Genomic DNA, 12,278 nt, shown 5'->3' with positions numbered 1-12,278 from the left:
TGATCTTCAGTTACAGATAGGCGATCCCCTGGTGGACATTTTTCAGTTCTTCACGAAAAGCCCACACATTTTTCTATAGAGCAAAGGTAACCCCTAGAATCTGTTGGCATTTTGTTGACATGCTCAACAGAGGAACCTATACATTGAAAAAGTTAAGTATTTAACCATCTTCTTTCTAGGTGAGGTCTTTCCAAAACAGAGTTGAGGGCCGAGAGGGGAGACTAAGGGGGCTGGGGAGAGATTGAACTGTTGCTGTGGGTAGAAGACTTTGGTCTAACAGACTGTCACTTCAGTGTTTCATGGGTTCCAAGATTCCATGAAATTTCATTTCCTCAAATTCAGCAACAGCACTAATCCTTGTCCTTCCCCAAAAGTCAGCAAGTTTTTCAATGGCTTGAAATTTCTGTTTTGTAAACCCATTAATCAAATTAATGCCTTACTCTGAAAGTGAATTTTAATTAATTCATGTTATTTTCCTAACAGGAAATGACAGACAACATGAGCAATGGAGGACCACAGCTGATATTTAATGGAAGAGTATAATCAATATTTTAAAGAACTGAACATTTTTTAAGATTTTCACGAGGCAAAGAAATACCAAAGGACTAGGAGATAAGTTAAAACAGTTCTTGCATTTGCTGTTATCTCTCCTGAGTACTTACTAAAATTATTCTTCCTCAATTTTCCCTCACTTTACTTCTTCAGCTTTTTTTTACTGGTGAAAAACTTTCCACAAATGTTCTAGTACAGTAATTTCAACCAACTTTCCAGATTGTTCTAAAAAAGACTTTTCAGGAAGAAAAAAAAAAGGAATAGATAAAATAGAAAGATTCATATTCTACACAAACACTATTTGACTAGCATGAGTGTTAGATTTGTAATGACATATTTCATATAAGTAATTAAAAAGTGCAAATATCAAGAAATAATAATTTATTGATGTCTTTGTTCTGAAAGACGATGGCTTCAAAGAATGCCACAATTTAAAACCTCAGCAATGCCTTGTTATAAAATCATTGTAATTATTTTCAATTTGTGAATGAACTATATTTCATAATTTATTTGTAAATTACAAAAAAAAAACACCCTAAAACATAAAAAAGAGGTTTTTTTAGAGAGACAATATTAATCTGTATGATATTTTTGCATTTTTCCACAGAGTGAAAAGTTATAAATGAATATGTTTTGATTATACTGTGTAAATTGATGGGCATGTTCATGAATGAGCCTAAGAATAAAATAAAGTATGTGTGTGTGTATGTGTGTGTATATATACTGTAAATATAGAAAATATATATAGGACATATTTATAGCATTCATGAATGTAAATAAGTAGTAGAAAGGAAATTGTGGTGTTGTGGGGATATTGTCAAGATTCTATTCCCACAGAAATGGGAGAGCAATTGTTCAAGGCTTTTCTATGCCCACAAAGTCACATTTAATTTCTACTAAATTTTTTCAATTTTATTTCTTTATTATGTCTGCTGTATGTAAATATCATTGTGGCTGATATTATGGAGTTAAGTGATCTGAATAGTGGAGTATCAAGATAGATTGCTTAATTATTTGGCCATTTTACTACTATTATGATATTTATGTAAGAACAATTATTAATATTGATTTATAAGCATAACAACTTTAATTCAAATACTTTCACATTTATAAATATAGACAGAATGACTTGCAATTATTCATGTTATTTATATTTCAAGCACTTTACAGCTCAATTAAATTATATAAAAGGACAGATGATGTATTCCCAAAAGATGCAGGTACAATTAGCTTTGTTAGAATTTAATTTAGGTTTTTTGGTTTTGTTTTACAATTCACATGGAAAAATACAGACCATTTTTTAAGAATGCCTATATCCAAAGAACCTGAAAGAGTTCTCTGTAGAAGGAAATTAAAAGATAGGCTTATATTTACACAGCTAAATTCAACCCTCTCTTCCATAACGGAATGTTAAAATAGTAATCTATGACACTACATACAGGCGAGAAAATAGCTTGGTCTTTGAAAATATTTGTGAGAATATAACTTGTGGCAACAGATAAAGAAAGTATATATTTTAAAATATATAACTCATTGTATTGTACACTTTTATTATTCCGCAAAGCTTATCAGTTTTCAGGTCATTTGTTATGAGTTACTTACTGAACGATAGGTAAATTAGCACCTTTAATATCCAGTATGAGAACATGTTATAATTTAGAAGCAAAATATAGGTTTTAGTTGTGCTAACAAAATAAAAATAATGCCAGTTAATGGAAATCTGAAGGTCTTTTAGTTTTATAACAACTTGATCATCACCTACCCTATTTAAATCCGCTTATAAAAAATCTGGTTGTATATGTTCAAAAGAAATGACGGGACTGTGGTTGTCTGGTGGTGTTTTTTAAGTCTCCCAACTCGTATGAATAACTTCACTAGCCAGCAGATTTACAGAAGTGGCCCACAAATGCAGCCTCAAATAATAAATCAACTTCACTTCTGTTTATTTGATGCCATAAATAGGCATGATCTTTGTCACTGAAAATCTATACTATATAATGCAGGTATTTTGTGTGTATATGGTTCTCCTGATTTTATGCAAGGATGTAGTTTTGTACTGAAAGAATAACCACTGACTCTAATTTTAGGTGGCATTTCTTTGTAGACATGTTTGTACAATACAGAGTTATAATACATCAGTAAGATGTTTTAATTTCTTTTGAAATGATATATAAAATCACCCATTAAAGGACAAAAGTAGGCATATCACTGCTTAGACATAGAGTTAAGAAGAGATGCCATCATCACAGTTATTCCAGTAGTCTACAGTGTGTTTAACCAAGTATAGATGTATCTTTAATGTAATTATTTTAACTCAGTAGTTTCAGGACTCAGTTATTTAGAGTGATTTATTTGGGATATGTAGTGATTCTTTTTGAGATAAGTAGGGGAAGTTAGGAAGACATTGTTCAAGTACTTAAAAATTTAATTTTCATAAAACATTGAACTATGAACTAGAATATTTTAAGTGACCACATTACAGTTTTAGCATGAGTCCACACTTGGGAAAAAGTAATGTGATACTAAATTAGAAAAAAATATGTGAAACTAATGTGGTGGTGTGCTGTAGAGACTAGCTACAGGAAGGTGCAGTAATTATAAGCATAAAACAATAAAAGTGGACTCTGCCTGAAAAATTTTCAACATATGTGTGTGTGTCTCTACACATACATATATATAATATGAACTGCTTAGAAGTGGGACATAGTATGATGACTCTATTGATATGTCTATATAATAAATGGTGTGTTTTGAAACTACATATGGTGTGAGCTTTCTTTCCATCACGATACAAAAAATAATTTCCCCAATAACTTGATGAATAGATGTGCAGTTCTGAGATTGGCAGGGGACAGGATGCTGTGAATGAGGAGAGGACATGGGATTAAGAAAGGGCATTTACTCTTTCCTGTTTGAGCAAATGGGAAAGATTAAAGTACGCTCTAATGTAGACAGGAAGTGGTTGAAGATACAGGATAAAATGAGCATGATAAAAGAAGGTGAGATCCCTAAAGAGGCAGGAGGAAATAGGTTAGAGATCATAGGAGACAGAATTAACTAGAGATAGGAGATCTCACAAATGAAATCTTTACTTGAAATATTTAGAGAACTCTGCTGACCTATTTGGATTTGTCAGATTGGTTGCTACTGGCATTTAGGGTGGACAGTAATTCATTGTGCAGACTGTACTATGCATTTCAGGCCATTAAGCATCTCTGGCCCCCACCCACTAAATGCCAGGAGGACATTTCAGTTGTGACAATAAAAAACTATCCAACAAATTTGCACCTATATCTTTGGTAGGGAAGTTTTGCCCCCGAATTTAGAACCACTGAGGAAAACCCTTGAACATGATCCAGAGCAACCAATGTTAGGGCTACCCACAAGTGTAAATGTGAATTGCTCAGGGTCATAAGTTCACTGTTCTAAGGTCTAACTATATTATCTGATACAGTCGTCACAATCCTATCCACATGTGATGATTTAAATTTAAACATAAATTAATTAAAACAAAATCAAATATTCAGTTTCTCAGTTGAGCTAGTCACGGTCCAAGTGCTGAACAGCCACATGTGGGCCACAGGTATAGAATATTTTTCATCATCTCAGAAAGTCCTATTGGACAATGCTAGTCAAAAGCACATCGAAGAGAATGGTTCGTCACCCTCAGTACTTATAAAACTTCTTCCACAGTCAGCCAATTATCATTAGAACAGAATGTGTGAAAAGAGTTGGTAAACACTCCATGGAATTTGAAGTTGATGAACCAGTTAAATCCAAGGACTGAACGAAACTAGCAAAAATACAGTGTAGGTCAGACACGTAGTAAAGTTAAGTTGCATTAGAGATTTCATGTTTAAAAACAAAATCTGTTCATGCAAAGATTCCACTAAATTATTAAATATTTTATGTTTGACAGATAAAGTGAGATGTATAACTCCTATTTTCGAAGAAATTTATTCAGCTTATCACCATGTGTCAATGGAAAATTCTGCATTTCTTGGGCTTGAGAAGGTGAGAACAGTATGCTGCCCTCTACTTTTTTCATTGACTTAGCTTGAAAGTGGCATGTTTAGAACTACATTTTCAAAAATTATTTAGCAAATACATTTCAGAAACTTAGAGCATCTTAAGTACCATTTGGTTAGAACACCGTTTCCGAGTAAAGTTTCAGAACTTGGCATCACTTCACTCTTTTCTCCCTTAAATCATTTTTCTGGAAACATATGTAATATTTCTTACTCAAAGTATATGACAGCCAAGAAGTGCAATTATTCCAAGTCCATAAATCACACGTCATCAGTTACTCACAGCAGAGGAAACCAATTCAGAAATTGCTGGAATGTGGATGCCTAGTAAAGTTATACAAAAGGATTTTTTAAAACTCTTTTTGTCAGGAAAATTATCTACTGAATACAAAATCTTTTACTAAGAATGTATTTCCCAAGAAATATATTGTGAAAAGTCAAATTCTAGATCTAAAAAAACTTATTTCACTATTTTAACAGTTCAGTATTATCTACATCGATTAACTATAGGCAGATCTAGGAGCATCTTCACTTTCCTTCACATTAGCTAAAGTCTACTGATTTCAAAGCTTTTCCTGCCTTAACATCCAAAGGCTGTGCTTCTTTAGCCACACAAGGCATCGCAAGCCTTACCCCCAAAGCCAAAATGTACTGTGTTACTGAAAATTGCTAGAGAGACTCTAGGAGCTTCACAGAAAAACCTAAAATCTTGTCAAATTTGCATTGTCTTTTATTGACTACAGTGATTGCTCCTTGTTATTAATCAATCAGGATATTGGTCCCCACCTACTCACTAAGGCAGGGGACCTCAAACGTCATTCCACAACCTCTGGGGCTGAGGCTAGAAGAAATCCCTTGGGCCCTCCAAGCTTACTGCCCAGGCAAGAAAGCCACAGCCCTTTGCGGGTGGCTATACAAGCCAACACTGTCCTTCACTCTGTCCCTTACTGTGAATCAGCAAGGAAAGAGGTAACACTCAACCTTATTCACATAAACGGACTTGAAGGGCCCTATGCTGCTAGATGTCCACTGCCCCATTACTATCCCCAGAGTCTTTCAAGATTTGGACATATCTGTCTTTTCTGTCTTCTAAGTGTATTAATACTTTTACATCAATATCTAAGCAAAATACAATAAAGGCTCTGTGTCCTTTATAATGAAACAAATTGCAGGAAAGAATATCAAGTTTTCAAGTCATGACAGAGAGGCAATATCAGCCTATTGCCATCTGTCAGCAAAACCTATGGTGGTGTAGCAGGTAAAAGACAACCATTTATTAAGTGCTATTATAATGTACATTGTCTATAAATGTGACTATTCCTCTGTCACATTAATAGCATTTATTTTATTTGAAATAAAGAAAAGGTGGCAAGACATCAGTATTTCACCCGAAAGGTGAGGTCATTTCTGGCTGTAACCGTGACTCTTAAAGTCATTCAACCAAACATGCAACTTATATACAATTAGGTCTAAAACACAAACCACAACTCCACTGCATATGAAGCACTCCCCTTGATTTGTTCTGCTTCTTCTGATTTCAGATCCAAAATCTGCTCTGTGGTGCTACCTTGATTTTGGTTTCTGGCCCCGAACTTGAACCTGAGACTTTATCTCTCTGGTTGTCAGTCTTTGACTGCCACAGCCATGTGCTTCACTCTAAGCAAACAGGACTTCAGCAGCATTAGTTGCCTGGCAAACAGGCATGTGCTCAAATTGAAAACAGGAATTCAAAGGAAGGATCTCAGGTGACTAAAGGGAAAGCTTGAGCTCTCCATACCTTGAATGTAAAAAGGCTGAAAAATCTAGGTGGTCGTTGGAGACAGCCAGGGAGCTGTAAGCCAGAAACCAAGGCAAGATCATTTTTCCTTTTTTTTTTTCTTTTTTTAAATTGGGGTATAATTGCTTTACAATGTTGTGTTAGTTTCTACTGTACAGCAGAGTTATATGTATATCCCCTCCCTCTTGGACCTCCCTCCCACCCCACCCCCATCCCATCCATCGAGGTCACCACAGAGCACCAAGCTGAGCTCCCTGCGCTATACAGCAAGTTCCCACCAGCTATCTGTTTTACACATGGCGGTGCACATATGTCAGTCCCAATCTCCCAATTCATCCTATCCCCCGTCCACCTCCACCCCCGTGTCCACATGTCCGTTCTCTGCATCTGTGTCTCTATTCCTGCCCTGCAAATAGGTTCATCTGTACTATTTTTCTAGATTCCACATATATGCGTTAATATAGAATATTTATTTTTCTCTTTCTGACCTCACTCTGTATGACAGATTCTAGGTCCATCCACGTCTCTACAAATGACCCAATTTCATTCTTTTTATGGCTGAGTAATATTCCACTGTACATATGTACTACATCTTCTCTATCCATTCATCTGTCAATGGACATTTAGGTTGCTTCCATGTCCTGGCTATTGTAAATAGTGCTTCAGTGAACATTGGGGTACATGTGTCTTTGGGCTTCATAAGGGGATTGGACCAGTAAGCTATAAAGAAAACTAATTTTTTAATGAACAAAATTCTGCTTTTATATGTTAGAACTGTTCATTTCTTGTAGTATCTGTCTTTTTCTTCTTTTAAATCTCTAGTTTAGCCTACTCACCTGCACCAAAAAACATCAGATGAAGAGGTTTTATTCAAGCAGAGATAACACTGTCAGTAAGTATCATTCTAAAGCCGGTACGGTGCATGACAGCAGGAATCACACTAAGAAATGTCATGGGAAAGTGAGACACAAGGGGATAGAGTTGCTTTCATTTAGTCATTGGTCCTCCTCACCCAGAAATACCCATTTCAGTGTGAATTTCGGAGTTCCAGAGTTTTATTTGACTGACCAATGTGCCTTTTATGTAGTGTCTTCCCTTGTAAATTCTGCACACTGTTGCATTCTTTCACAAGTGAGAAAGTCCATTTTGCCACTGGATAAAGATAAATTCATTATTGCAATCATTTCCAGAGCATAAAAGTATTAAGAGCATCTTGTAGCCATAAGAGGAAGTGGAGAATATGATCCATTAGTATGCATTCTGTGTAATTACTTGAGAGTAAATTCTAGGTCAAAATGCACCATGTCTAAACTCCATGTTTATCTGCTTTCCACTCTCAAACTTTCCATACCACGTTCTTTGGAATATATTTAATGTCAAAGATCTGCGAGTTCACACCTACACGAACTCTGCAGCCAGCAAGTGGTTTATTAAACTACAGCTTTAAAGTAATATTCAAAAAACAGAAAAGGAAACAGTGTTCTCTTTTTGTTCTGCAGTGAGCTAAAGACAGATGGAAGTAGATGAGAATTTCCATAGACACCCCTGCAAGCACCATGTTTAATTTTATTGGCCAGATTCCTCGGATTTGAAAACCTTGAAAGAGGGGTGTTGAAACTCTGTTGCAGAGATATCTACTTGAGAAGAATATAGGGCCTTAGGAAAAAAACTGGCCCTAGTTTTCATCAAAGGACAGGGAGTTATATAAAGATGGCACCAAATCCTCAGAAAGTAACCCAACCCTTCTGATACCTTCTTAACCTCTTTCCAACCATCACCAGTGCATACAGCTACACGTGTACACCCACATACACAAACACACACCCCAAATGAAATTTATTATTTAAGCCAATCCTTTTCACCTAGAATCTTTCATCCAAAAGGGCTGTGAAGTTGCCTTCCTGGTAATGACTGATAGATACCTAGGTAGATACTTGCAACCTCAGGTGGGTGAAGCTAAACCATGGATATGATTTTATGATTTTATCTAAGTCCATATTTTAAAGTTCAGGTTTAAACAAATACACACACACACACGTATATATACATGTAGAGAGAGAAAGAGAGAGAACTCTAACGCACACATTCCTAGGTAATAGAACATCTGAACTATGGCCAGGAGATAAAATCTAAGCATAAAGATCAGGATGTTTCAACACTATTATATCTGGTTACCACAGAAGTCAGACACAAATAATTACCTATCTAGGGAGTGAAAATACAATGAATACTTAAGATTTTTGCCCTTGTTATTACCCTCATAAGCACCTAATGTGATTTACCAATAGTGTATTTATTAAAACTGTGTGAAAACTGTATTTATATATTAAAGATGAGAAAAAAGGTTGCCTCTATACTGAAGAAGTTGAGTAAACACTCTTCATGGGAACTGTCAATTTATGTATCCTTTGAGAAATTTTGAATTAATAAAAATATTAAAATAGTAAGATAATTGAAACATAGTAGTGTTTAAGATAAAATTATCACATTAGATAAGCAATTTTTGTACACTTTCTCTTTTTTACAAATGAAAGTGTGTCCGGGTGTATTTGTTGTTAATTTAAAATGGCTGTGCCTCTTATTTCAGTGACAGAAGAATTGCAGGAGGATTTGACTATGCCTTAGAGAAAACAGAACATATACGTGTGTTAATACAATAAGAATAACACATATTTTGTAGAGGACTGTTTTCTTTCATGAAGATTGTTCTCTACTCCTTGGAAATAATCCTATTTTGACTTAGTTTGATTTTGTTTCAATAGATAGGTTGTAATGCAAAATTTACCATAATGTTATCCCTTTCAATATAATGCAAAGGGGAACGTAAACTGAAGTTCTTCTTTCAGTATAAGAAATGCATGGAAATTAGGTAATGGCTTCTACCCTTCTGAGTCAATGTAAATTGGGTACTATTTTATGTTCCTTATTTTAAAGACTTTATTGTGTTTGAACACTAAACCATATGAAAGAAGTAATTAACTACATTGTTGATTATCACTATTTACATCAGTTATACCTGAACAGAAATAATAAATTCAGAGCCTCTCTTCTGTATTTCAAGCCTCTTTACAGCCCCTGGTTCTCAAACTTCAGCGGGTATTATAATCACCTAGAGCACTTGGTAAAATGTATTGCTGGGCTCCATCCCAGAGGTGTGATTTAGTAAGCCTGGGTGGGGCCTAAGAATCTGCACTTCTAACTACTTCCCAGGTGATGCAGCTGTTGCTGGTCCAGGGACCTGACTTTGGGGACCACCAATAAAATATAACCTCATTAAAGCAGTCAGGTCTTAACTTACAGACAGATACATTTGAATAATTTCATTTCTATGTATTTTCGGCAATAGCTATAGCTTGCAAAATATAAAGTCTATTACATCCAATAAAATGTAATGCAGTGTGCTTTATTATTTCTTTTTCTTCAGTGCAAGCACGGTGTACATGTTAGTTCAACAATCTAAGAAGCCAGTAGGAAGGGCTTTCAGAGTCAAAACTTCATCCTATGTCCTTTATTGAAGGATTATAGGTAAAAAAAAAAAAAAAAAAACCGAAAAAAAAAAACAGCTGTCAATAAATAGTTGCCTTGGTTTTTGCCATTCCTACAGTACTTTGTGCTAAAGCAAAACTTTATAAATTTAAAGCTCATGTTTGCCATCTGCTGACACATTTGTGAATTACAAGTAGTCTGCATGGTTGGTATATATTGTGTTCAGATTTTTGTGTTTTGTTTCTTCATTTCCAAAACCCATCAGGTAAATTTTATACATGTATTTTCCCCAAAAGCACTGTATTTCACAATTTATTGAACAACTAAGATACAACTCTTTCCCAAACTGAACACATTTATTTCAAACAGCTAGTTTGTATTGAAGCTATTTTAATTTTTCCTACTGACAAATCAAATTGCAAATTTGTCAGTAGGAAATTGTAAAATCTTCAATAACGGGAATCCTTTTGCTGATTTTCTGATTTTTTATTTTTAGTATAAAACAATGCACACTCAATATAATATGAAAATTCGCTCAAAGGGAAAAAAGCCACAAACCAACCCACCCTCAAGAGATAACTAATATTAATACACGGTATTTATATATCCATATTCTTTTCTAATCACATAAGTGTGCGTATTTCCTGGAAAAATCAAAGCATACAGCTCAAATTACTTTGTAATTTATTTTGGCCAAACCACCAATTATCGTGTATTTATATTGCTCCAGGGATTCTTTGATTGAAAGAAATAGAAACAGACTAACATAATACAGTGTATGTGTGTGCATGTTGGGGAGGGAAGGATCAGTGGTTAAAAAAAAAGTATAGCAAGTTAAAGGAACACTTTTCTCTCTTTCTTTGGGGTCAGTGGACATGAGGTCAAAGTCATCTCTAACCTCTTCTCTTCTTGAAAAAAGGGGGATTTTCCTAGCACAGACTTGCCTTTGGCTTGACAGGGCTTTTCATGAGACAGGGACCATCGTTGCCTGACTTCCTATTACACTTTGATCAAATTTTAGAGAAAAAGGAAATGGTGCAGACTGAATATAGGTCACAATGAAATAAACTTTGTGTATGTGTGTGGGATGGGAGATAGGTAGGAGGGATCTCATTGTACTTCTGTTTTCTTCTTCCCTGGAGTGGTAGGTGGAATAGGTTAATTTGGGAAAGTCACTCCATAATGTTGAACATTTACACGCAGGCTGAATCACCCTTTCACTCTTTGAAATAATGCAGAGTGTGAATAGTGGCTAACAATCAAACCAGATTTAAAAGACTAAAAAGTAGAAAACAATTCTCAAAATCAAACAAGCAAATTGCCTTTGAACATCCAAAGAGTTACGTTACAAAACTACTTCATATTTTAAATTTGTGTATAATCATTACTGGAGTAATTGATTTCAGGTAAGTTTTGTTTTGACTGAATTGTCCTGATGTCCAGCTTGTTTTTTACTAAATTGTGTTTGGACAAATTGTTTTCATTCATGTTTTATCATCTGCAGACAGCCTAGATGCATCTTGACTCCAAGGAGAGGTTTTGATTTAATTGGTCTGGAGTGCCCTCTAGGCATCAGGAGAAGTTAAAGCTCCTCAGGGGATTGTGATGTTCAGCCAAGTTTGAGAACACTGAACAAAGGGGTCCAGCACAGGACCGCTGCAGGGCTTTGCAACAAAATCAAGGTAAAGTCTGTTACGTTTCCCATTTATGGACTTAACATGTTCACCATTGGGCTTTGGGAGCGGTTTCTTCCAATTCTCATCTCTTGCTAAATTTGAAGTCAGTTAAAGAATGCTAAAGAAGATGCTTTTTACTTATTTGAACCTACTCTCTGTAGTAGGCAGGGCAAGTATTATTATCCCTATTTTACAAGTGGAAAACAGGTATAGAGAGTTTTTTCACAGTACCTAGGGGATGTGGGAGGGTGTTAGTACTCATACCACTAATTGATATACATTTGTCTTGGCACTTATGCAGTCTAATACATGTTACATGTTTATGTCTAGATACTACTTCCTAACTTAGACTCAAAGCTCTTTATCACCTGTTATTTTATTCATTCATTTAAGCTGCATTGTGTTGACAAAAAATTTAATCAATTGTTGATCTAACCAAGAAATGGAAAATTTTATTCGAGCCAACCTGAGGTTTATAACCTGGGAGATGGCTTTTCAGAAAGCTTTGAGAACTGTTCTGCCTGTTAGATGGCAAAGCACATTTATACACGTTTTTGAGAAAAAGCGTTATACATCACATGAGGCATCAGCAGATTATACAATACAGATAGGCACTTAACAAAGTGAGTAGTGATCATCATGACCCCTTACAGGATGAAGAAGGAAGGTTATCTCCTAAGGAGGTCTGCAGATGCCCAATACACACTAACGGGGAGGGAGGAGGCCCAAATCAGCAGAGAAAATTCTTACATTTAAATT

General features: G+C 35.3%; 1 protein-coding gene and 1 long non-coding RNA gene across 5 annotated transcripts in view; one reads left to right on the top strand and one right to left on the bottom strand.

The window, feature by feature from the left end:
• Positions 1 to 3,511, top strand: part of TMEM196 (transmembrane protein 196) — a 55,907-nt gene extending 52,396 nt beyond the window's left edge. For 2 of the 4 annotated variants that reach the window (XM_033440577.2, XM_049714604.1), the window contains exon 5: positions 484 to 3,511. In XM_033440577.2, the coding sequence (XP_033296468.1) occupies positions 484 to 490 (7 nt within the window). In that variant the 3' untranslated portion in view covers positions 491 to 3,511. The remainder of the gene's footprint in view (positions 1 to 483) is intronic. The other 2 variants (XM_049714605.1, XM_004263455.3) reach the window with 1 other exon arrangement.
• Positions 1 to 12,278, bottom strand: part of LOC125965339 (uncharacterized) — a 702,471-nt gene that overhangs the window by 611,421 nt on the left and 78,772 nt on the right. The gene's annotated exons all lie outside the window — the stretch shown is intronic.

This window comes from Orcinus orca, chromosome 9, assembly GCF_937001465.1.
Source record: "Orcinus orca chromosome 9, mOrcOrc1.1, whole genome shotgun sequence".
In the NCBI taxonomy this organism is placed as follows: Eukaryota; Metazoa; Chordata; class Mammalia; order Artiodactyla; family Delphinidae; genus Orcinus; species Orcinus orca.
This window is presented reverse-complemented; position numbering and strand designations above follow the sequence as displayed.